At 34.2% G+C, this 27,794-nt stretch overlaps 1 protein-coding gene across 1 annotated transcript; it reads left to right on the top strand.

Annotated features, from left to right (window-relative positions):
• The first annotated feature begins 492 nt into the window (after positions 1-492).
• On the top strand, positions 493-27,359 carry LOC128993437 (uncharacterized). Its single transcript, XM_054417334.1, has 4 exons — positions 493-655; positions 20,875-21,030; positions 23,550-23,772; positions 24,476-27,359. Exons 2-4 carry the CDS (start codon positions 20,875-20,877, stop codon positions 24,790-24,792), a joined length of 696 nt encoding a protein of 231 aa, XP_054273309.1. The 5' UTR covers positions 493-655; the 3' UTR covers positions 24,793-27,359.
• The last annotated feature ends 435 nt before the right edge of the window (positions 27,360-27,794 follow it).

Here is a 27,794-nt window from a genome sequence, read left to right as displayed (position 1 = left end):
TCAGTGTTTGTGATAGTCAGCCTACCCTCTATATTTTTTCTATGTTGTTTTATTTAAGGATTTGTTATTGTTTTGATTAGTTTACAGCTCTCTAATCTCTACGTAACTTATGTGGTTTTACAGCTTTGTCTTTGGCCGTGTTTTGCAATAATCCTGTTAAGCTTTTAGGTGAACTTTTAGGTTATCTCTTGGGTCAGATTCCAAATCCAAATCTCGAAACGTCATGAAAACTGTGATTGTTAAATAATCACTATGCACGCAATACACTCAGAGCCTCAAATAACATAAACCACAAAAATAATCAATCTACACCATTTCACACGGTATCCCATGATTTCTCCACCAACCAGACAATGATCGGACAGTAGTGGCACTTTTTTTACTACGCTACCTTGCCCATCTACAAGTAGACCGGACAGTAGTGGCACTGTTTACGCTACACTGCCCATCTGCCCCTCTCCTCTACAGTATCCTATCAGTGTGAGAGTGACGCTAGGCCGGTGTAGTCGTGTCAGTGTGTGTGTCTGTGTGGGTGTACAGTTAGCGCACGCGCACGCCCGTGCTACCCTTCATTCAGCCGGGCCCTTCTGTTGCTGTTGTGTCACAATCTAATCTCGTACTGGACCTCGTAGATTGCAGGAATACACAGTAAAACGTAAGTTTTTCATTGTACGTAGAATTGTTTGATGGCGTCCTCCATTGTGATTCGTTGGCGGGTTCGTTTTGCGAATTGCTCAACTTCTGGACCTACCTCAACATTTGAGGTGTGCTCTTGTCGTGGAATTTGACGTTTGGAATTAGAATTAGCCGTATTTTTAGGTCCAATTGCATGAAGTAAATATATTCGCACAACAACATCCTGTTAATTTTTTGTTAGGGAAAATTGCTTACATTGCACCTAGTTTTTATAATAAAATAACAATATATAAACGAGAATGTATCTTGCAAACATCAACAATTAATACAGTTTGTAACCCTAATGTTTGTAAAAGTTGTTTACGTTTAACAACAAACATACTCGTTCCGACACGTTATTATCTTGACTCATCAATAATTAATTGCATCCGATATCGGTTTAGCTATCACTCAATTACTGTTTAAAAGTTAGTTTTTAACTCTAGGTATTCCTTTTAAACTTTGAAACACTATTACTTAGATCTATTTAACTTGAACATGAACTATATGTTTCATGTGTTCAAATAAACTGTATTATGAACTATTACCGTACATAAAATAGGACATTAACATATTACCATTGATATTACTAAATCCATTTGAAAATTCAATTTCAAATATACCCTGATACCCGTTTTGTTATTGGTACAGGTTCATATTTGGTAGTCCTTGTCGTATTCTTGTATGTACTATAAAATGATGTATTCTTGTTTTGTGTATACCCTGTGTATTTCCAATCTGTTAGTCGTCTCTGTTCATGCTCAATGCAAGGGTAGATGCATCGGAAGCCGATAATTTACATGAACATGGATTGTTCAACAACCCACCCTACCCCAAACGTTTACATTGCTATTGTGTCACGTGATTGACTCATTGCATAATTTAATTAGGTTGTCGACTGTGTTATAACTATAATATGTTATAATATGTTATAACTGCGTCAAAACTTGTAATGCGATGTGGGTTGACCGTTGAAATGACAGGTAATAGTGTGTAGAGTAGTTTTATAAATCTTATCTTACTGGTAATGATTGCCGTTAATCAAGATGGTAGTAAGTTAATAATCGATTCAATTAATATCAGTACAGTTACTGTACTTGCAACAATGGTTGCGTAATTGTTTCTGTTCCGACGAGGTATTAGGACGATTAATTTGGCGTATACACTACTATGCAACACGGATTTAGTATTTTTTCCGATGCTTGTTAAAAAGTAAAATGTATCTCGTTGACTATGCACTAGTTTTAATATCTCGTTACCAACAGTCAAACTGTTTCCAATTTTATCTCTCATGAAGTTGAAAACCATCCAAGGTTGACAAACTAATTCTCATGCAATAAAAGTAATATGGAATTTCTCAGCTGAAGGAAATGCCAAACTCATCAGAAAGTACAAAAAAAAATAACTAGAAACTTACGCCGAATATAAAATTGTATAACTTGTTGTAGAACATAAATTTTTAGTAAATTGTTATTCAGTTTATATAGTTTGAAGATCGCGTTGTCGTAATAGCATAAGCAATGTTACACAAATCTCTAATTTGCTGTCAATTGATGGTCTTCTGCCGATTGATGAAATAATTTTTTTTAAACATTCGTTTACAGATTTATTTGTTTAACCTTAATCTTACTGTGATTGTGATACGAATACATATACAGCGATTCTACTGTTTTAATAAGAAACGAATACATATACAGCGATTCTACTGTTTTAATAAGAAACCAAGGACTGTTTTGCAACACGTTTTATACGTCCATTCTATTTATAAGCACAAACGGGTTTCTTATTTTGTATAATGCATAAATACATGTGCACGGTATTTATATTTATATTCTGTGGACACACTTGTTGGGCTAGTTGATAAACTATTTCAAACATGAAACATCTATACTTTTCGCCAACATGAGTAAATTACAGCAGTTACAGTCAGCAAATCTCAATAATAATTATTCTACACAATGATACCCCCAAAAATAAAAATACAAGCTTCGACATGTCATTATCAACAGACACTTCGTGGAAAGGATTTGCAACATTCGAATGGAGATTGTTATAGGAGGTGGGTAGGGGGAGGGAAGCTATTTTCAAACAAATCTTCTCTGCGTAACGAGATTGGGCAGTTGATCGGCTTCGCGGTCTTGACAAAAAGACAAAGCCTACAGCAACCAGCAATACTGGAAGAACTTCGATAATTTCAGCTTTACATAGCAAAATGCTTCTGCTCAATCAATACTCCACTTTACATTCATAGGTCCAATGACGTGGTTAATTAAAATTTCGTTTTATGTTTCAACGCCATTGGCATTTTAAAGGTTTTTTTTTAAGAGATCCTGAGTATTACTGTAATCATTCATAGCTTCAATCTGTGTAAGAATGATATTAGTGTAAACTATTGCATACTAAATGCTAGAAAACAATTCATTTTTATAACCGTGATCGCATCGCTAGCCATATAGATACGAAGCGATTGATTCTAATTGATGGAAAATGACTGAAGTAATTTCCAGGGCTATTACTCAATTTCCTCGAGACAATGCGTCAGTGTCCAAGTTATTGTGCAGTGTGCACTATCAAGTAAGTGAATCATGTAGTTTCATATCCACAATTTTAATTTTTCTTGTACTGCATCATCACACAAAAATGATTTAGTCATCATGGAGTCGTTATTTTTAAGTTGTTAATAGGTAGAATACATTTTGCCGAGTGCTTTGAACTTGAGTCTTTAATTCATCACTACAAAAGTTCGGAGTTGAGAATCTTTTTGCTCAATCTTCTTGTATAGTCTCTTTCACTTCTGATTTTTGCCATGCTATCGTCAATACACTTGACCTCCAATAAAATAAAAATTGAATATCTGTAAAGTTCTATTTTGGACAGGATCTAGGAAACGATTGAAAACTTAAACTTTACTTTATTGGATTACATGTAAACCATTAATTCGTATTGATATGGAAGAAATACAATACGAATATGCAAGGAAATTTGTTTCTGGATTATTTACTCACTAATCGAAAGACAAACATTTTCCAACGATCAAAGAATTTGTGTGTCAGCTATCAAAGTGCAAGCGTCCGAAGAAAAACAAGCTGGAAAACAACTGACAGACTTTATGAAATGTATTTATATGTTATACAATTTATAACATATATTTATAACATCGTTATAATCTATAGATCAATTTCGTATGGTGCGTGGTCATTAATAAAAAAATGTAAACAAATGAACTTTTGGAATGTTGCTGTGTCCAAGAGTAGCAAGAAACTTGTGTTGATTATTAAATTACAGGGCTACAAATTAACAAAATTGATTCTCATAAGTTATAAAGCTTATAAAATAGGTTATACTTGATTCAAAGTATAAGTGTTATATGATTGACTATATTAGTCAACCAATGGTAATTACATGACAAAGGAATTATTTAATCATTAACAACCAACTACTGTGGAGAATTTAGTGTAAAAGGTTTCCTGAATCATAAGAAAAAAACAACAAAAACAAACAAACAAAAAACATAGTTTTAGTGTTCTCTAAGACAACGGTTTTTTAACATTTCCCCGACAACACGGTCATGAAAGCGGGATTACGCTGTATTTTTCATCTTCATCGTATCGAGATTTCCATTGCTTCAAACTTTCATAGCACAGATTGCCTAAGTTCTTATGCCAGATATTGCATTCTCTACCTATATCCATGTCACGTTATTCTCTTTTAAAATACCGTTTATACTCATCTCACTTTTGTTACAGCTCAGTTAAATCATTGACTATTGGATACTAAAGGTTAAATCTATAGCTGTCCATTAAAAATAAAGTCTGCCATTAGGCTTAAGTATTTTTATTTTATTTATGAAAACAAACAACAAATAAAACATATGTTTTGCCAAAATAAATCAAAATTATTTAGCTATTGATAACTGTGTAGAAACAATTTCAAACTCAATATTTTTATTCAATATAATAGAGGACATCTTCAAAACTTACTTATATATAGTAGTTTTCAAATTGGAGTGTTGATGAAATGCAGTACAAACTACATTACTTAATTTAATTTTGAAACGTGTTCGTTTGCAAGTTTAGTGATTTTTAGAGCTTGGAACTAGAAGTCATGAAAGAACCAATATTGCTCAATAATAAACCTAAAATGGACCAGAAGGTAATTGTTTTCCTTATGAATCAATTTGACGTTTTGTACATTTTTAAATTACATTTCAACTTAAATAACTTAATTAAGGATTTCCTATCTCAATCAGAAAAAAAAACATTTAAAATCAAACTTATGGCTAATCAAACTACTAACATAGAAATTGGATGAGTTTAACAAAGCTAAACTAGAAATTCGATTAAGATACTTTTAACCATGTCCAAAATAATCTACTTGTTCTCATGATTAATGCAAAGCTAGGGATATGATTAAAGTTATCTAGGCCTACATGTTTCCAATTTACAGTTTAACTCATCAATTTCTTATTATATTACTCACGATACAGAGAGCTTGTGACTGGTTTGAAGTTCATTTTAAATATGAATTTTGTTGCTAGGTAACTTATTTATGATTTTTTGTCCAAAAGTTATCTAAAGGTACGCGCGCACTGCGCCGTCACGGCCGTCACCGCCGTCACCGCCTTTTTCAGGGGGGGTGCGCGCACTGCGACGGCACGGCCGGCCGTCACGGCCGTCACAGCATTTTGGACTGATGTATTTTGCAATTGAGTTGTTTTGCTGTGAGCAGTGAGAGTGTGGGAGCTATGGATATCGACGAAGACGTGGTGGTAGTTGGATTAATTTTAGGAGAAGAGGAAGAGGAGAGGAAGAGGAAGAGGAAAGCGAGATTTTGGATACATAATATAAATAGAAAACGACTAGGTTTTAAAGAATTTCACACATTATTCCCCGATCTTGTAGAGGACGATTACAAATTTTTCCAGTACTTTAGGATGACCCATGAAAAGTTCGAATGTCTACTTCGAAACCTAGAGGAGAGTCTTTCTAGACATGATACAAATTTCCGTGCCGTGGGGTGCGCGCACTGGGACAGCACGGACGTCACGGACGCCGCGGAATTGTCCTGAGATTCGCTCCTCCGAACTTTCTGACAGACGTCGGTGGCGGCGGTGGCGTCGGTGACGGCCGTGCCGTCCTAGTGCGCGCACCTCCATTACATTACATGGGAACGACTTTTGGAAAAGGCCGGCCGTGACGTCCGTGACGGCCGTGACGGCGCAGTGCGCGCGGGGCTACTGCTATGTTTTGTTGTAACCAAGGTGAAGTAAAATGTTAAACAAAGTATTTACTTGTTCACAAGGGCGGTCCCACAGACCCCCCCCCTAAATATTATACCAGGGAACTTTAATAATTTTATTTACTTTTCACGACGTAAAAAAATAGCATAACTCGAACGACCCCAAGTTTTAGGTTAGAGTTTTTTAATTAGTCCACAAGTGTATAAACAACAATGAATTTGGTTGAACGATTTGCAATTACAATTATTAAAATTCCCAAATTATTAAAATTGGTATAATAGTTTATATATATATATATTATTTGGAAAATCGTTTGGGGGGGGGGGTCACGACCGCCTTGATCATTTTCACTTGACATAATGCTGAAAAACAATGTGATATGATTGATAAAAACACTAATACCAGGTAATTTAGACAGAATATTTGTGTTCGAGGTCAGTGGCACAAAAGATGATAAAGATTTATGAATCAAGAACACTCGTTGGAAATCCAACAACCGTAAACTATTTATAATCATCGACCACTATTCGAGCACGCACGTAAACTACAACCAGTGCGACAGTGTAGGCTACATACTATACATCTAAGCCTTTGTTTCCTTTATTTATGAATATTTCTTGCATCGCCATTTATTCGTAGTTAACGGCATTGTTACATTACCCATAACAATATTTTGCCCGTTCTATGTAATATTATATTCCACGTAATTGTTACACACTTTTTATTTCAACGTTATTGCAATGTCATTATTATTTAGGTACTTAGTAAATATATTATTACGACTATCATTGTTTTAATTGTCTGTCAGTCTCATAGTTAATACAATAGGCCTACTTGTTATTTTAATTTTACCCGGAGATTGATTATCGTAAAACAAATTCAAACCAAATCTTGCCCATATGTCTCACGTCTTTTCAGGCAAGAATAAACCATACGTCGCGTAGTTATGTTTCGACGCTTATTTTATTTTAGGTTATATTTTTAAAGTGAAAACATAATGAAAGTTACGTCAATTTGGAATCTTCCTCACGCTCAGACGCTATCTTGTGGGGGATATTTTTCTATTAAAATAAGAAAATGTCACATTAACGTAATTTTACATTTATTATAAATAATCTCAAATCTAAGCGTTTATCATTGTCATTTTTTACACTTAAAATTTTCTAATACCGTACTGTAGAATGTCAATATTATTTTTAATGCTGCATATCTCTTGTTAAAGTGATACATTATGAATGAAAAAATAAAGCGTGCAACGCTAACATACCTTCATACATTTAGAGCACTATATATTACAAGCTCTACGCCTACACCTGGTCACATAACGTATGCTATAGTCAACAGGTCTGCCAATCGATAATATGTGAGGTCATAAGGGAGTCGCGTGGCATAGGTCTGTTGTATGAGCAAAGGTCGCAAACATGAAGCGGGTAACTACCTAATGTGGGTCTTGTCATGTCAACTAAAAGCGAGGGTAACATTTATGATCAGTTAGAAACTGTCGTCTCGGAGGAATAGAGATAATTGAGAATTAAACCACTCATATCAATAAAGCTCTCGCCTGGTAATCAAAATACACTTTCTTATTAAATGGCGACCAAACCCATATTAAACCATATTAAATGACGATTAGGTATTTTAAAGTTAAGTTTTATGAGTAGCGCGGTCTTGTGGTCTTGTTAGCGACTACGAAATTCCTTAAAAAGGTCGCCGGTTCGATCCTGAGAAAATCATGTAGCTTTTTATGGTTCGAAACTGGACCAAGATTACCTTGACCATTGGGATTAATTAATGGTCCTGACTAATGAAACAGCTGGTCTTAGTCAGTAACAAAGCTATACAAGGTGTGTTCATTCTACACTAATCGTTTACTATTTTAATAAGTTAAAGTTGCAAGAAGCAAATTGTATAGTAGAGAGGGTTCGGAGGAGTACCTTTAAAGTAATTTTTGTATTCTTGTGAATAATGTATTTTCTATCACCACAAAATACGGACTATCTATTCAACATTTAATTGATGAATCGTACAGTAAAGATTTGCATAAACTTTTTTTATCAAAATGATACTGTATTCAAGTACCCTATTCAGTGTAAACATCATGGTACTATACAGTGAAGACTTTCACAACACTTGTATTTTCATAATAAGCATGCGGTGTTATTCATGTACACCACAGCTAGGTAAATTCAAATTTCCTATATTTTATATTTTCATTGGTAACTAACTACATGACTTTTTAATCAAACGTGTTCATATGATATTCAATAATACGTCACAACTTTTTTTACATTTCGTAATTCATCGAAAACTATAAACTGTCCATCGGTTTGTACCACGACTATACATTAAAACGTTTAGGAAAAATGAATCCAATAATTTGGATCTGCTATAAAATGTTCAAACCCAGCTGTCGCCTGCGATTGAGAGACTCAGCTATGCAAATTGCAAATGACGTCATGATTATTTCAATATCATCAGCATCGATTATATTGATATCTGTAAATTTATGATGAAGATGTTCTTTATTTAGCTCTAAATTTCACACCTACTGCTACAATATTTGTTATATTGTTCCTTAACAAAATATAAATTTATATTTTCCATTGACACGAAAGTTTTAAGTTATCATCTACTGTTTGTTACACAACAAACCGATTGCAAATGGAACATTTAAGTTATGGTCTTTGTTCAAGTTTAAAAGTACATAGAAATAATGATAGGGTTGCGACTCATTGAAGACGAGCGTATTTTAAAATCGTCCTTTTATATGGGACATTATATTTGGAGATGTGAAATAATATGTTAATCTACTTACTATTTACCAATTTGCATCAATACAATACGTGTTCGTGATTTTGAACACTTATTTCTAATGTCTATGTTGAAAAGAAAACTCAAAATAATTGAAATATTAGTAATTCACGATTCAGTGTACAGTACTTGATTTTAAACGTTTATCAGAATTTAACACAGTTTTTAATTTTTTAGCAATTTTCTTGCATAAAAGTATAAAACAGAAAACTGAAAAGTGATATTACATTGGGTTGAAGTTCCAAGAATCTAGTGCCTCAGCTATTTATTTATTCATTCTTCCAACGGTACATACCAATTTAAATAATTAATTAAATTAATTTAGCTATAAAGTAGGTAATCTTACAGTATAATATCAAATAGTTGGTGGTTGTTTTGTACATATCGCAATTTTCCATTCATGTTTAGGTGTAGGCATTGACTACAGTAGTGTATAGTCAATGGTAGGCCTATAGGTTACTGATGCGCAGACGACAGACCCATCCAACGGTTCAGCACTCCCATTAGTGCACTTTCCCTAGCCCTACTTCCCTACTCTACTGTATATTCAGCATTTAGTTGGCGACACAGTAAAGTAAAAGTGTCCTCAATAGTCGACGAGTTTATTTTAGAAATCTACATGTTAATTGTTTGTAAAGTAGGTTGTGATGAAAACGCTCTTTAAACAATATTTTGTACTATTACATAGTTAAATTATGTACCGGTAAGCTATGTTCGTACAAATCTGTGTGTATTATGAAACAATGTAAAATTGATGTCACTGCCAAATCGTTCAATCGCATACATAAAAAGTGTACTGTATTAGAGATATCTTCAAGAAAATAATTAACTAACTGCCCACTAAAGCCATCATACTCTTGCTCTAAAAAGATGGAAATAACGATCGTGAATGGGTGGTGATTAGACGGGTTGTTTGTAATTAAATGAAATGGTAATGAACCAAGTAATTCAGTTTTTATTTAGATTAGATTATATTTTTACGACACCAGACACCACCATGAAGGAAGATGAGTTGCGTGAAGTTCGAGAGAGGGATGACATCTTTTTTTCAAACCAAGATCAGCTGTTTTTCGTCCAAACCATGAAACTAAAGCCTAATCATGAAGGACAATTGGTTGAATTGGGCCCAGTTTCGATCAATTAATACGTTTTTTTGTATTTCCTCTGGATCGAACCGGTGACTTCTGGGTTATATAGTCAATGCTTCTGGTTAGTAGGCGAGCTCTATATCTATTCAGCAATCCAGTTTCAATTTTAAGCACTTGAAGAAGCCCGTTGTCTGTTAACCCGCTGACTTTAGACGATTTGCTTACTTATGCAATAAAAATGCAACTCAGAAATGGTAAACAAGTTGACGAATAGATGTGCAGCAAATAAAATAATGACCTAACTGTATTCCAGCTAACATTATACCATAAAGGAACTTCATCTTGTACTTATTTTCAGTTGTTATTATTACTATTACCACAAAAATGAACAGTAAGGGGTGTCGGTTAAAATTAGCTATCTGTATGTTGTGATTTTACAAGGAAACGCGATAGTTTTTTCGTGGGCCGATTTTTTAATATTCCACGTTGTATGAAGATAATGTATATAATACTAAGACATGGGTTCGTGATTTCCCAGCAGGCTACACGAGACACCATCTGCTGTAGATACATGATACAAGTAGGTTGAGTGGGTTGATGTTGCTAAGCTTCTCTCGTTGCGGTTTGAGATATCAAGTTCATCATTTCCGTTTCCTGATGCAAACAGATTTATTTAGAAAAATCTATTTTTGTGTTACGTCCTTACCCGTAGGGTTTTATAACGCACATTTCTATAATTTTTACTCTTGACAATTCTTCGATCAGCTTATACATTGACTAATTTAGTATCAACACATCAAGGGAATAAGTTATTCCCTTGTCTATCAAGGGAATAAGTACTTATTCCCTTGTCTATGGTGCAAATCAAAAAGCGAGGTTGATGGAGAAATACGTACTGAACGGAAGGGTGCAATAGCTGTACATAATGTACGAAGTCTTAAATAGATCATCAAAACAAATATTTACGTCAAATGAGTGTGATTGAACATTTAGGCCTATATTTTATTAGTGCAATAAATATTTGTTTCGTCTTTGCATATTTGTTTAGCAGTAAACGTCTATTATGTTAGAGGACATATTTTGCACATAACACAAATTGTTTTAGAAACTGCAATCGTTCACAACTTAATTTAAATTCTACCGTAATGATAACATTTTATAGAAAACCACTAGGAACATTCAAAATTCTTGCAACATAGCAACATATCTTTCTTAATTTTAGTGCGGTTGCAAATTTTGATTAAGTCTACTTTTAACTACTGGAGAAAAACAGTAGTTAAACACAAAGTTAAACCCTTTTTAAACTGCGAAACGTAAAAATACATCGCAAATGCATAAGGAGCAGTCGAACTGTTAACGAGATAACCGTCCTCACTGTTTTATCACTCTTTTATTGCATCGTAAACCTCTTTAGAAAGGTTGTAGGGTAGAGTAAGCATCTTGTTGGTTCCACTTTTCCACTTTATCGGTACATAAAGTATACATAGTATAAATTAGCTATATAATAGTAACAGCGACTTGTGAATAGGAAGACCGCCAACTTTCAAACATTGTTACAAAATATTCTATTTCATTACGCTCACATAATCATACGTGGATGCTTTAAAATGTAACTACTTCACCGGCGACTACCGTCTCTTCATCGCTATGATTAAAGGACAAAAAAAACACGTGTCTGAAAAGTAATAAAAGTAAAGTTCAGACACCCTTGTGTCGTAAATGAAACCGCAGTGAACTTTTCCTTCAATGTACCTCGGAGACCCCCCTAATACCCCCCTTGTTTACCCCCCTATGTGGCGCCAAACCTCTCCCAGTCTGCCAGTGGGTCAACGGACTGAAAACAACCCCTCCTCACACGTGCTAGCGCCAAAGTGTTACGCAATAACATCCCTTTGTTTTCATTCTCCGTCATAGTGATAAGGGAGCAACACTATTGACTGCATTCTGAAGATTATTGTTTCAGTTGTTTTCTCAATTATTATTACTGGGGTGAGGCTAGTTGTTAGCGTGAGAGTTCTGTCCCGAAGTTAAGGTGTTCAAATCCTTTCTACTGCCGATGTATTTTAACTCCGATATTTCCTAGTTTTAGTGGTTAGGAGTCCACAGGACCTCTGACCGGAGGCCCAAATTCAAATCCAGCATAAGACAGTTAATTTCCAGCTGTGTAATATTAATTATCATGACCTGATGATTCAGAACTTACATTGGTCTAATTATCTAGAAAATAAAAGTATCTCCTAATTGAAGCGAAATTTTACTGCATCAGATAACGAGCTACCACTAAAATCGTGCGATAAAATTTTACTGAAAACAATACCTTCATCCTCAACACAACTACGCAATAAACACACGAGTTTTCATTTCTCTAAGAGGTTAGTTTGTTCTGAAGTAGTCAATTCTTTAAGTGCTTTCAGTAATTCAGCCCACTCTTAAAGAAATATTCAATTTATGTACTACACAGCGATAATTTATTACACCTAACTGACCGTATTGGTTATTTGTTTATAGAAGTCATATCACGTTCATGTTTTACATTGTCAGTATAACTTATCAAAATATTAATTTAACCATAGATTTAAAGCTCAATTAAACATTTTTAATCGGGAAAAAGTATGAATGAAGAAGAAGTGAGCATAAAATACAAATTGTTATTATTTTTTAAATAAAATTATAAGAACTAAACCGAAATTAAACCAACAAACCTACCACTATACATTGTCAATGCAATACACGTGCTGTGTTTGTTGTTTTGGCATCTGCTGAAGGTGTTCTGGCGATATGTCAACACATTATCTGGTTCTACACATGGTGCATATTGTAGGTCTAGGTGTAGGTTTATTGTTTTATTGGTGTACAGAGATATGTGGTGTTTTTAGCTTGAAATCAACTTGATATCGTAATCGCATTTTTTAGTGTGAAAGTATGATTAAGTACGGTAACCCGTATTTCACTGGACAAATTTAACTCCAATCCAAATATCAGGTAGTATTACAAAATAACAATAGTTTAAACATGCTCTACCAGAAAGAACAAACAGTATGTAGCTTTGTGAACTAATTAAAGTTGAATGAGTTTTATAACCAGACCGCTAATTGTAAAGGATTCTCGCAAATATTTTTTTTCTTTTGGGAAAATTACGAAAATTGTTTCACTTATAAAAATCTCACAGATATGTTCGATAGATTATTATTCTACAGTTATTCATTAACGAGATACCAAACGGCGTCAACACAGTAAATTGTCTTCATTGTTATGATTATGGACACAAACTTGCTGTAATAACTGTAGATTTCTTATCTACAGATGTATGTTTACGAAATTACTGATATTTCATTACTTTATACAAAAAGTTATGCGTTTGTAGCATTTAACCAATTTATGGACATTGGATTTGTTATATTTATACTGGGCGTTGATTTAATAAATCAAATGTTATCGTTCACCAACTTAAATTCAAATATAAAAGAAAAAAATATAAACTTGCTTAGTTCACAGGTTTGCTGCAACGGAGGCAATTAACAGTAAAGTTCGATTTTTACCCAATTTTTGTGATAAATGGTTTTGAAAAATACTGTGCTACCAAATACTAAAAGCCACGGCACTAAAGCCAAGCTAATTCTATTGCCTCAACAGTAACATTTATAGACCACAACCCTTTAACTTAACTCTCTTTGTTTTGGTATTGAAATGTATTGGTTTCAGTTTGCTGTAATAGACGCATAGAATAAACAGAGGGTAAAATATAGGTCGCACCAAATGAGCAGCAAATTTAAGGACATGTTAGCAATTAACTCATTCAGTTTGTAGCCTATACTATCGGTTGCCATACGAATAGTGGTTAAGTTAACATTCTTTGATAATACGTTTTTTTTATTAATTAAATAGGCATTCTTTCCCCATACGTTTTAGTGTTCCGTGAAAGATGGCGCTTGAATTACACCCAACATTAATTGTTTTAAACTTGTGAACACTTGCGATTGTTAGTAAAACTAGACTATAATTTGAATATTGTTTACACTATTGTTATTTTTATAGGTACCGTGGTTATTGTTTAAGTATATTGATACGTGGAAATTACAAACACCTGTAGAGTTAAAACAGAAACATTGATTCATAACAATACGCACTTTATTACTATACAAAATCATTTAAAAATTAAAGTAAAAATACTCAATAATGAATAGCTTTAAGCAACGTTTGAAATTTTAATCTAAAACCTTTCTTTGAAAATCTCGGATGTCGGACGGGTTGAAGCAAGATTGATGGTGTTTTGGCCGCATTTATCCCGGAGCCAAATGATCTGGAAGTAGGCCAACCCAACCCTAGCTTGCCAGTAGGGCAGGGCGAGGGGCAGTATCGAGCGTGCAGGGAGGCGTCGTGGCGCCGAGGGAGGCGACGTAGAGCGTCGGCAGTGGTCCAGCACTAGCCACTGGGTCAGTGGAACACTGGGAACATCGTCAACTGTGATACAGGGTGTGTGGATACGATATTAGGGGGTTCAACAGAGTTTTTATGGGACAAACGAACTGGTCGTATATAAATGTTCGATAATATAGTGGCACCACAACGATGATTGGGATCGGTTTTGAAGATTTTTTAGAAAAGGAGGCAATAACGAAGATTTTTTTAAATTTTTAATTCCGTGGTCACTTTTTGTGGCAAAGAGCAGATCAACACATGTTACCTTGTAGTGGTAAATACATGTTATTAGGTTACTGAAACCATTTGAATTACAGTTTAATTATCGAGTTTATTTTAATGGTAAAATTAATAACAAACGGTAAAATGTTGTCCAAAAGGGGACAGAACGCGCCTTGTGTTTTGTATATGGCGGAAACGACGAATCTATCCGGGCCACGCCAGCATAACAAACTAAAATCACCGGTTTGGCGGGGTTTGGTCCCGGGCATCGATATACAGGGTGATTATAAATTATGGTTACACTTTTGAAACTCTATAAATGAATAACTATACAACCTATCATCACGGGGTGAGAATCAATTGAAAGAGGAAATTCTAAAGTTTTGTTTGACACCTCTTTAGTTAACATAGTTGCAAAATTAACGAATGTATAACATCAACATGTAGCTATAATACAGTATCGATGGTCCCGGGTCTCTAGTCGCAAGACCAGCCACTAAGCTAAACGTTGACTAACAACCTCTTTGGAACATTTAATACATACTTTACTGCTGGGAATCCAAATACAAATGTAAGATGACAACTATTACAACGGAAAAGCAAAATAGTGTATCAGAATCAACTTAAATCAGAACTTTTATACATATAATTTACTCTGTTAATGCTGCAAGTGGGTTGAAACGATTTGAGTGAAATTGAAATTAGATAGCGTCTGTAACTACATTAGAACAGTGTAGTATTATATTGTCACAATACTTGGCTGTAGTGCGATATTCGATGTACAGTCAACGATATAAACATTCTTTACATCGTTGTGTACAGTAGCCTAGACGCAATATCATTGTGTTGACTAACCATTAACCATTAGGCGTCTCCTGTCCCAATAACGACAATGTCCGGACCTCGCCTGTCAACCCAACACAAACACCAACTTTCACATGGTGTGTTGTACCAACTCTCACATGGTGTGTTGTACCAACTCTCGCATGGTTTGTTGTACCAACTCTCACATGGTTTGTTGTACCAACCAAAGTCAAAACTGCATTGTTGTAAGTATACTGTACTGTGTACACAACAGGAAGAGACAACACATTTTTAATTGCTACAGTATTGATTTTCAGAACAAAAAACTGTTAAGCTTAACAATGAGAGATATGTGAACATATATATTGCAAGATCAATCAGTATTATATTAAAAATTGTATAATTCACTGAGAAATATAATAAATTTACTTGGTACTTACTTGGTATTTACTTTTGGTTGATACGTGGTAAATTTACACTTTCATGAATAAGATTAGCATTATAATATGGTTTAGTTGAGACAACATAGACTTTCCATTCCCGTTGACAGTTTTAGAATAAAAATGAACGTAATTAAAATAATTAACTAACGTAAAAAAGTAAATTAATTGATCCATCGACAGAGTGCATTGATGTCAATTAGGCACCTAATTTATCTGGAACATGGAAACTTTGTAACCAAGTTAAACTGAAAGGATACCAATAACTTATTGTAAACTATTGCAGCTGTATGGCACATGGGACAGAATAGACCGTTTGACTGCAGCACTTTCTGTGAGTGATTCAATCACGTTTTATTTGCATAGAAATTTGGCTAAAGCATATGTTGTTCACTATCCAAAGTCAATGTTACCATCTACTGTGTATTTATGATTTCATGAGAGGCTTTGAGCGTAACTTAAACACAGCTGTTCTGCTACAATGGATGCTTTGTTGCCTTCGCTATCTCTGTTGTCATGCCATTGCTAGGCAGTGGAAGCGGTCATATGATCCTGGAGGTCAAGCTCTCAGTCCGTAAAATTATCACCATTGTTTCTGAAGCTGTCACATTTGTTTCTTTAAGTAGTTTTACATTTCTTGAACATCGATTTTTGTTTTTACTTTAATCCAACTGAGATCCAATGTTATTACAACTACTGTATTTCAAAACGCCGTATTTCCATATTCCAATCCTTATACATATAATTCTGTAAGACAAAATCTTTACCAGAAAATTTTGGACGTCTGGTAAGTCGCAGAAAAGTGGGAGGGGTCTTAAAATAAAGGTCTTGACCCCAGGGACTCAGGAAAAATAGCAGAATTTCCATAAAGTTACCAGAAAACGAGATATAACGTAAAATGTTCTCCATAAGAATAGCATTAGAAGCCATTTTCTGCCAATTTTTGTTTACTTCATACAGCTGATCGTGATTTATCATCAAGCCAGTACGCAATGTTAACATTTGGATATTTGGACATTTGGAAAAGCAAGTTTGCTAACAGCTTTGAACTGCTGATCTACAAATAACCTAAATTACATATAAGAATGCATAGAATCTCTACTATCTATACATACAATTGTTCACATAAACTACATTGTGCTCTATGACTGATAACTGATGACTGATGACTAATAACTGATCTGAGTCACTATTGAGTGAGTGACTAGTCTGACATATTTGCTTGTTTAAAATTTCTTCAATTTGTCTACGAATTTATACCATTAGTCAAGTTGTTTCAAAAACATTTCATGATGATGAAGCTTTTTTAGTGATACCGGGAGACCGAGCCTTCCTCGGTTGTATTTAATTGGGTTTAATCGTTAAAACAATATCGTAAACAGACATTTTATAATTTACAAAAACATTTTTATTACAAACCATAGGCATTTGATCGCTGAAATAATAACAACTCTATAGATAAAACATGTTTAATCTATGGTAAAAAGTAAAAGTATGTACAACAAAAATAAAATACACTTGTTATGATCTTGCTTAAGTTTAAGTACTAAGTTACTTGTACAGAATTTTTCTCCCCTCTAGTCATTGAAACCCGTGGTTGGACTTTTACCCTCGCGATTGACAGCAGATAAAAATATGATATAAACAAAATCATATTAGTTTCAAAATGGTTTCTGACAACTATTTTACACTTTTTCGCTACTACTGAAATTCAGATAAATTTATTTTCTCAAATTAGAGTTTGGTATACAGCAGAGAGTTTCTTGCTTTTTCTATTAAAATATTTTTACTTAGTTTTTCTATTACTTCTAAAGAAATTGAGATTTTGTCTTTTTCTTCATTGGGATTTAGCATGCCAATTAAAACCACCAGATGTAATTAGTTTACATGGAATGCCTCATTACTTCGGGGATTTGGTGGGATACGGCTAAAGCAAAATAATCAGTATTTGATCGACCCTATTTTCCCCTATATAGAATAATCTTCAGTGTAATCTTTGCTCAACAGTTGCAACTGGTTTTTCCCTTTGTAGTGCATTTAGTAATTCGCTAGTGTACTGTGGATGGCTTGTTATAAACCCACGTGACAATTCTTTTGTTTACTTTGACCTTGTTATTTTGTTCAACCAACATAGTTACATGGCAACCCATAAGGCCAATGTTAAATTTTTAAATTTTCAAATGAGTTGTGTAAAGAAATACGAATTTTCGCCTGGTAATGGCTGTCGCCAATCACGTTTTTAGGACTAAAAGTACCTAATTCCATAACTTAGTCTAAATCCTTCCGCTGGATTTCGAGATAGGGATATTACAGACAGACAGGCAGAAACACAGACAGACATAGACTACAGACATAGCTCGTATTAGAATATAGGATAAAATCTGCCTTCATAATTAAAAATCTTTTCCATAAAATTGGCATTGACAAAGTACAGTACGATAATAATTGTAATTTAAACACTAAACTGTAAACATAAACATGGAGTATCTACCAAACGTTGGTAAAGGGAAAGAAAAGGGTGTTTCATCAGTATTACATGACAGGGAATGATTGATGACGTAGGTGCTAACCTACGTCATCTCTTGTGGCGCAAAATTAAAGAGAAATCTATACAATTCGCGAAATGAAGTTCTCTGTCGAAGGATTTTGCGAATCTACAAAGTAATCACAAACATTCTTTACTGAAAGAGACAGTAGCTTAAGTTTTGTGTGTTTTTTTTAGTTTAAAGCTTAAACTAGCTGTTCTGTTGTATGCAAGTTTGCAGCTAAAAATTAAAAAAGAATTAACCTATTATTTTAAATTCTTCAAAGTATAGACCAAAATATAAAATTGGCCGTAGGCCTACATGCAAAACACTTCCATTATTATCATTGATTATCGAATGATTGATTGGTAAGTAACATCAACATAGATTTGACTAGTTAAATCAGCTTTGTGATTGTGCATAATACGGTTATAGTAGTACGTTTTCTGTGATAATACGAGTTGTTCTGGTAAACTGTATCAGCAATCTAACACATACTTTCTCTCACACTGTTCTGAAGATCTTTTAGCAGCCGTAGGTAGAGCCAATTCCATACATTATTTTATTTTATCATAGATTCAGATAGGATTTTTCATATTTCATTGTGGGGATTTTTCTCTCGAGTTGTCGAAAACAAGGAAGTAGCACAGGACAGCCACAGAATCAACAAGTTTACAACTTGAAGACCTTGGATGCATCAGAGCTTGACGCCCTGTTCACATGCAGGCCTGGTCAGCATCGGCCGGTTCACAATGGTCTCTGTTGCGGATGAATCCCACCTTACTACTTGTCTGTTGCGTTGCGATGGCGGAATTTGAATGAAGATCTCTCAAACTAATTCTTCAAGTAAAAAGATCAGATTTCTTTATAAATCAGGGGGTTTCTTGATTCTGAGGCGATTAAACTACTAGGCTAAGTTTTCAATTTATAATCAGCCACAGCTTTATAAACTAATATTTATAATTAATTTTTTATATAGTTCAAACTCAAGGTAAAATAAAAATAATAACGCAAATCATGTTCAGTACCAACTAACTACAGAAGCAGTCAATGTAAAGCGCCTTCAGAATTGCAACCACTATTTGCAAGTCACAAGCGCCTTTAAAGATATATTCAGAAGATGAAGGAGCAACGCTAATGCTCTCAGGTTCCTAAAGCATTGACTATAGTTTGTAGCATAATGATAGGTTATAAAAGAGTATAATTAATTGATTGTTCTCCTTTTTATGAGGAATAAAACTCTTGGACAGTATTGTGATTATAGAATGAGATAGAGAAAGTACAAATTATTTCCCTCCTAGTTACGAAATGTTTTAAAATTGGTTTATGCGTTCTCTAATATTAGCAAATTGTGATTGAAGACAACATTTTTAACTTGGAGAGTCAACTGAAAAATGCATTGACCTGTTCGATTGTTAAAAACGTGAATCCTTTTAAAGAATTAAAGCTCTGGTATATAAATTCTAAATTAAAACTAAAATTAAAATCCTTTCTAACAGACAAAGCAGTTTACTAAACCAAATGCTAAATTGAAGAGTTAGTAAAACCGCCTTTGAAAAAACCATATTCTAGTAGGTATTGGATGGTGTTGACAACTCTAGTTTGAATAGTGATAGGCCTACCCCACTCAAGAACTTGCTGAGATGGGCCAGACAAATTCTGTCAAGAAACCAATATAATTTTCTCAGAAATTCCTTTCTGATTCCTCCTCCTTGGAATTCCTACTTGGTGTTAATTAATTTTTTCACTTTGTCCTATTTCTATTTTTAAGATTTTAGTTGCATTATAAATCTATTTATTTAGATTATAAATTGAATTTTATTTCCATCATCATTGCAAGTTAGAATACCAATACAACAGGCTTTTTTTTAGGCAGGACAGCCTAAATAAACCTAGAAACAATAAAATCTATTATGCACTGTTTTGTTGTCACACAATTAATTCATTAGGACAAATTACTAGCATAGACTAAAGTTACCAACACTAGTAGACTTCTAATCCAATTGTAAATTTTTTGTGTCTAGTTCATGTCCGGTGACACTGATCGCTAGTGTAGGCGAAATTTTGTTTCTATTATTTAGGGTTTAATTTCATGATTTGTGCTTTACTGTTTGGCTATATAACTACAAGTAATTGTTTACGATTAGATAGTTTTATATGGTTAAACAAGGTTTGACTGAAATAACAAGAAACAAATCGTAAACAAAAACCAACCTCTCCGACAGAACTAACAATAAAATTGGCTTCAGCTGTTCCATAAGAATGAGAAATCTACTAAGGGATTATGTTTTATGTATGCTACTACTAGAGTAGTGGAACAAAGTAGCCCCTTCCTTGTTCCATTCTCAAATCTTATGTCAAAATACATGTTGTCACAATTAACACAATGTTGTCCATTGTAATATCTATTATCATCAGGTTGTACAGTGATTTTGAACTGCTTGTGATAAATGTTTCTAGACAATCAACATTTTGAGAATGGAGCAACGATTGTTCAAAAGTGTAACAAACAAAGGATTGTTGACAATGAACGCTTCTTTTATCCCAGTCATAGGATTGCTAATCTTTCTCGACAAAACATGAGTGAATCTAATTGATCAGCCGAAGCTGAAATGTATTCTGATCATCTAAGATATTTTTTCATGTTCCAGATGGCGTGGCCACTGGTGGCTTTTGCCCTGATGTTGTCCACTTCCCAGGGAGTCTACGGCATCTTCAACACCACCTCCATCATCATACATCCGGAGGGCTTTTCCATCTATCCCTGTCTGCAAGTGGACCATAGAGAGCAGGATATTGACTCTGCGGTTAGTCATGGTTCTGCCATAAACAACTATAATAGCTTTGGTAGTTTGTAAGAAATTTATGTGAAAAACTAATCACTTACCATATATATCACTTCCTTTATGCTAATTCCTGATTCAAACCATGACCTCATTTTACGATACAACCTTCATTTATAATTTTTGGCCTTTAACATCAAACCACAAACTGTTTGAATAGACCCAGACCTTCAATACATGTACTACCCATTTTGAATCCCGTTATAATTTGTACATTTGTACATCGCATCAGTTATAAAAATGATTTTTATCGAATAGAATACCGTATTTATTACATACTTTAAACAATTATGAAGTTACTTCTCACCAAAGTCTACTACTCTCTTTGGAAGTGAAAGATGAAGTTAGGACCCGAAAATTTCCAAGCGTACAGTGCGTTGCATCTAGTTCTGCTGAGATCTTTACAGACTTCCTTTGTTGTGTTGTGAATTTGTGATAAATTTTGTTGTAGGCATCTGCGTCTACCTTCCAGCAACATTCTTAGAATTCTCACCAGGATCACAATTTTAGTAGTAGAGTCCCACAATGATCAGTTATAGTTGCAGGTGGAGCAATTACTTTCTCATATCACCTCAGAGCATCGTTTTGGAATAACATAAGCTAGAAAAATACGGAAAGTAAATAAAAGAAACGTCTTATAACACTTAAAACATATATTTACGCTTATACTGTTAATCACAAGACAGTAAATATACAAAAAAGATGGTAAGTGGTGATAGATTTCGATTCGACACTCCAATCATCATCAGACCCAATAGGCGAATGATGATTGTCCGTAAATTTAATAACACGTACAATGCTGATCAAGATGTTATCTAGAAAAATACCCAATGATTAATAATCTGTTCCTATCTACTATAGCCTATCTTTAAGAGACTCCAGATTTTAACATAAGCTACACAAAATCAATTAGTTCTAATTGTCTGAATATCTGATCTCTATCAATTATTGTAGCTGGAACAGGTAGGTTGTCCTGAAGTCAGGTATACTAGACAGATAATTAAGTGTGAGGACGATTAATTACATTACTATCTATTCAGCTGCTTGTCGAGACTAATTCACAATTTGTTTACTGTAAAAATTAATATATTATGAGACTTATCTTTTTGTTGCTCCTGTCAGAGAAAATACAGGGTGAGGCAATGAGAACGCCACAATTTGTTTTAGCTGTCACATGTTAATTGTTGCAACAACGAATGATCAGCTGTGCTTATAACATCTATTAAACTATGCCATTTTTGTAAATATTATGCCTGAGGCTATTAACACTGAGATTTTTATGTGGAAACCTATTTTAAAAATAGTGATTCTTGTGCAAAAACCCAGAGATTGTTTGGACCACATTCCATCCTTGGTCAACATGGCACTGTTCCCGATTGGAAAACAATGGTGAACAGGGTCAAATTATTTAGGATAAACGCTTAAACCTAAAAAAATAAGCGGTGGGTGCCGCAAAACTCTTTGTATACCAGCAAATGTTGAAAGAGTGTGAGTCGCAGTAACTCAAAGTCCAACGGCATTTTCCAGGAAGCTTTTGTTGTTGAAAGTTTTACGTTCACTCCTTTTTTGGGAGGGGGGGGGGGTTGTTCTAGTAAGCTACTTGAAGTTCGAGGTTTTTCAAGAAGAAGGTTTTTCAAGAAGCTAAGAATCGTCCAAAAACTAAAGTGAACCTGAAGAAATGCTGGAGAAGTATTTAATGGAATTGTGCCTTAAAAGGAATGTCGAGTAGGACAAGGACGTCACTTGCAGTATTTTGTTCTCAAGAAATGGAAAAATGATGTTAAGTAAAAATGGCAAAAGATAAGCTGTGTTTTGATGTGCTATTTATATCTATAGGGTGAATATTATTGAGTTTGTACAGCTTATAAATTGGGGTGCTTTCATTGCCCCACCCTGTACTTGAAATACTGAATGCAGAAAAGTGGTATTCTCATAAGTTGTAGCGTGGTCATTCTCCCCCATACAAATCTTGAGTCCTCTTTAAAATGGAAACCTATGAACCCCTTGACTAATCGACAAATAAAGGGTAACAAAGACATAGAGGGTAACATTATGTTGTATCTGATGTTATTGCTGCATTAGGACATCATGCAGGGAAATACATTTACTGGAAAAAAAAGATATGGAAAGTTCTTGGGACCCACACAAAGTAAAACCGTGTCAAAAACAGTACTAAGAAATTACAACTTTTAACTTGAACATATTCAATTACATACCATTTGGTTTATATTTGATTGTGAATGCATTCTTCACTTCTCCCTAAACTACGCACCATAGTTTGGCTGCTTTCTACTTCATATATTACACATTTTTTCATTCTTACCAGTAAAGTGCTCTAAATAACAGATGCAAACAATATTTTGCTTATTTATAAAACATATTGATTTTGTGGTGAGGAATTACAACTCTCGTACATTCAGTTCACCGATTTTTCATGTTTAATTTTAAGAATATTTCTATTATGAACATTTTGTGTTTTACAGTTGATGGGCTTGTGGTACGTGATCGAGATAATTCAACACAAAGACGAGCCACAAAACCGAGGAACCATGGTCTCAGACATCTGTCCGAAGATCTCTCTCTACAAAACATCTCCCAAGCACATCAAGCTAGTGTGGCATGAGAGAGCAGGCGATGTCCACTACACCTTCCAGCTGACGGACCCAGAAAACAGCGGATTCTGGATCACATGGAGCTTGCAAAACGGTTTGTGTTATGATTCACTACCCATTAAGAAATTCCTGGTTAACTCTATGAGGATAACTTTACAGTAAGCACTCGCTGATTGGACAGTGCCAAACAGCACTAAGGACTTATTACATCTCTCAAATTTTTTTCAGTTTGATAGTAATGTCGGCTGAGCAGGTTTCAGTTGACCGGTTTGAAATAAAATGAAAATTCTTTATTTATAGGCTTACAGGGAAAGCTAGAGCCACATGGCCTTCTACTTAATCTGTGAAACCTTAACCTTTAAACCTGCTGTTTGCTACTATAGGACAGCTTTGTTGGAGCTGTAGGGAAGAAAAGTGAAACAAAAGTGAATACTGGACTGGAGCCGAGAGTACCCACTTCTGCTTAAGGGTTAAGATGTTAAAGGAACCACAATTTTCTGAGTCTACTCTGATTCTGTGCTTCACACTGGTTAGAGCATATTATCGACACTTGCAAGAGGAAGGGGGAAGGGGCGTAAGTTCATATGATAAGCCCATGTAGTTATGCCCCTTTGTCTTGTAAGGGACGTGAAGTACAGCAACAAGGATAAATCCTTTGCCTTTATACTTGGTCTGAAGTGTGTAAAAACTAGTACTAAAACACGACACATATTCTTGAAAAAGTATTTCACATACCCAATTTTTGTCATTAAAAACGCAGAATTAAACACAATTGTAATCAAATTCAATTTCAACAGGTTCAATGCTGAACAAATCGTACAAACAGTTTGCCGGAAGTGTGCAAGTGATTGATGCGCAGCCAAACAGAATGGTTCTGACGTTCTGTTCCAACACCAACAACAGGACGCACTACAGCATCGTGATGGTACGCAACATCACCGTGCACCACGACACGCAAGAAATCCACCGGAGTCTGCAGAACTACAGACTGCCTGAGGTAGGGACTCGTCTAACGTGTCGTGACCCGCCCGAACCCGACTCTGCGTCTCTGCGGTTGTCCTCGGCCATGGTCGTACTGCCCGCTACGCTACTGCTACTCTCAAGACTGATCTAACCTCGATTAACTTTCACGTCAAGTTTCACCGTCTATTGATCAACAGGACTTCCTAGTCTCTGTGTTTGTAAATATTCGTCACCCAAAGACTTCTAATGTTCGCTATGTTGTTTAGATTTTACAATTTTTTACTTTTGTTGATTTTAAAATTGTAATATATAGGTTGATTTTTACGAGTTTGGATAGAATGGTCCATATTAAGAGACTTGAAATCAAAATTTTGGATGTAAATAGAACAAATATGTTCACAATATAACAGTTTGTGGTTCCTCGTATTAGAAAGGATATGCAATCCTGTTGTAAATAGTGTTAGGTATCACATTCAATGAAACCTGTATCACCAAAGTGGCAAGCTTAAATGAAGGCAGATGAGGGCTGTGGAAAAGGAGTAACCAAAGATTATTCAACTCAAGCAGCATCAAGTGTTTAGTTTTGAAAACATGAAAGTACATAAGAAGGAAAAGTAGCAAGGCAAATTTGTTAGCATATTTATAGTGGTTATTCTCCTAATTCTAAAAAAATATACTTGCTTCAAAAAGCTGTTAATGTCATAAAATTAACCTTTATGTTTAAATCAATTAAATATGTTATATTTACAAACTAACATCATCATTTACTCCTAAAAAAGTGTCCCTAATATTTTTTACATAAGTCACGTGGTGTTTTAAATGCTCTTTTTAGCTGTAACTATAACTATTTGAAAATTCTTTTACTATGACCTTATGTAGGGTTTATACATGTTAATATAGCTTCTATGTAATATAAAATGTAAGATAAAGTTTCTTAGATTAATTATATGTATGTTCTTTAACTGTAATGTTCTAGTATTGTAGATTAGTCATAGGTTTTAATTTGTTTATATTTCACATTCCATTAAATTTTATTTTTTACATAAAAATATTTTGTATACTTTAATTTTATTAGAAGTGAATCCTAACTTCTGTGTAAGTTGTTAATTTTCCTTTATTTGTTAGGTGCAAACAATCAGGCAACCCTTTTAAAAATAACAAACAGAATTTAAACATACAACACTTTTCAATAAAGGAACAGCGAGAGTGTTACTACTTTCAATAGCTTGCAAAAAACCATATTCAATATCACTAATACATTAACATTCCCAACCGATTGGGGATACAGCTGGTGTAGCGGTTGGAGTGCCAGACGTTGGTTCTGAGAAATAAGGTTAAAATGTTGCCAATCATCATTGGTTTTTGGCAATGTTATCAGTTCTTTGAAGAGTGCATGTTTTCAGCTGGAAATGGATGCAAGGTGATTGTAGAGTGGAGAGATGATATGTGAAGCTTCAGCTGTTTCATGGTTTAGGATTATTGATTAGAATCCCAATGATAAAGATCAGCGAAGTTACTGACTTTGAATAGATACTGTCACCTGTACCATAGACAAAAATAATTAAATATAGACCGTCAGCTGTGCTGCGGTTACCATAGGTTCTGGCACACATCGCTTGGAGTGCCATGTAGTTACGCCGAACGTGCTACGTAACTACATGGCACTCCCAGCGGTGTGCGCCAGAACCTATAGTAACCTCAGCACGGCTGATAGTCTATATTTGATTCTATTTGTCTATGCCTGTACGCTCCAAACCCTCCTTAAGCTGTATGTCCAAATGTGAAACAAAAAAGAAGTCTCTCAGACCAAGGGAACTTCCTCTATGTCAGGGATATCAATGTTAACTTATGAAAATAATAAATGTTTTTGTACTATCATTTTATTTCAAACCACAATATTGAACACACTAATATTTAACACTATAATGTACTAAAATAAGTGTTTATTCTCAAATAAAAGTGTTGTACAGTTAGATGACTGTATATCTTTAGTCAATGGTAAAGCAAATGGCGATCATCAACTTAACTGTGAATTTTCAGAGCTTCCACCATAGCATATTGTTTGGTACAAAAACAGAATTTGTTTTTTCTAACTAAATTAAAAAGAAGTCTATATACAAAATAGTTATTTAGCAAAACGACTTTCAATATTGAACTTAGGGAGATAGGAAATTTATATTATTACCTTTAGGCAGATAGTTTTTCTATTTAGTTTTTGTAACACACGATAGTCATACATTTATAGTACCTACTGTAATCAAATAGAATATTTAATCATTACACAGTCAGTTCAATAAGTAAGCTATACTTTTAAAAAGCTCTGCCAATCTTGAAATTATCAACAGCTTTCCATGAAACCTAAATCACTAGTATGATAAGTAATGGAAACTGTATGTAAAAAAATTACCAAACAATTTTCCAGCTTTAAGATGTCTAGCTTTGATAATAGTTTTTCTTCTTCATAACTGTAGGCCTATAGTCTCATTCATGCTTAAAAAATGTCACATTATTAATTTTATATTCATAACATAAACAATTCTGTTTATAACATAAAATTTATTCTTGTAGTTATGTTAAATACGTAAAATAGATATTATTTCAATAAATAACCCATAAAAATCTATTTGTAATGTTTATTCAAATTGCAAAATACTGAGCTAAAAATTCAAGGTAGGTATTTATAATTCCAAATACAAAATCTTATTATGAAATTAAATCTCTATTGACTGAAAAAAATAATGGTGTGTTTTACAGATAAATAAGTACCTATAGTTAACCAAGAATTTTTATTCAATGTACATTAAATCTTCTGATTAACATTTTGTCTCATGAAAAATGACGGCTTATATTTTGCTACTTTCACATCTAGATTACACCTGCTATTCAGATTCAAACTATTAATTCCCATTAAAAAAGAGCATTTTTGTAACTTTTTATGCAGTTAAATTGTTGTGTTAGCTGAAAGCCTGAAATAACTAGGCCTAACTGTGTGAATTCAATTATTTGTTACAATTCATGGTGTATAAGAATTATACGTATTGTGTCCTTTGTTAAAAAAAAATCATTGAATAAAATGATTCCACAACAAAAAATTTGTATATTTTTATTGTAAAGCCACATTTATTTTTGGCATTCAGATATTTTATAGTTGTT

This window comes from Macrosteles quadrilineatus, unplaced genomic scaffold (assembly GCF_028750875.1).
Source record: "Macrosteles quadrilineatus isolate MER2022 unplaced genomic scaffold, UCM_ALF_1.0 Scaffold_4__1_contigs__length_99947679, whole genome shotgun sequence".
Taxonomy (NCBI): Eukaryota; Metazoa; Arthropoda; class Insecta; order Hemiptera; family Cicadellidae; genus Macrosteles; species Macrosteles quadrilineatus.
Note: the sequence above shows the minus strand (reverse complement) of the source record. Positions and strands in the feature narration are given on the sequence as shown.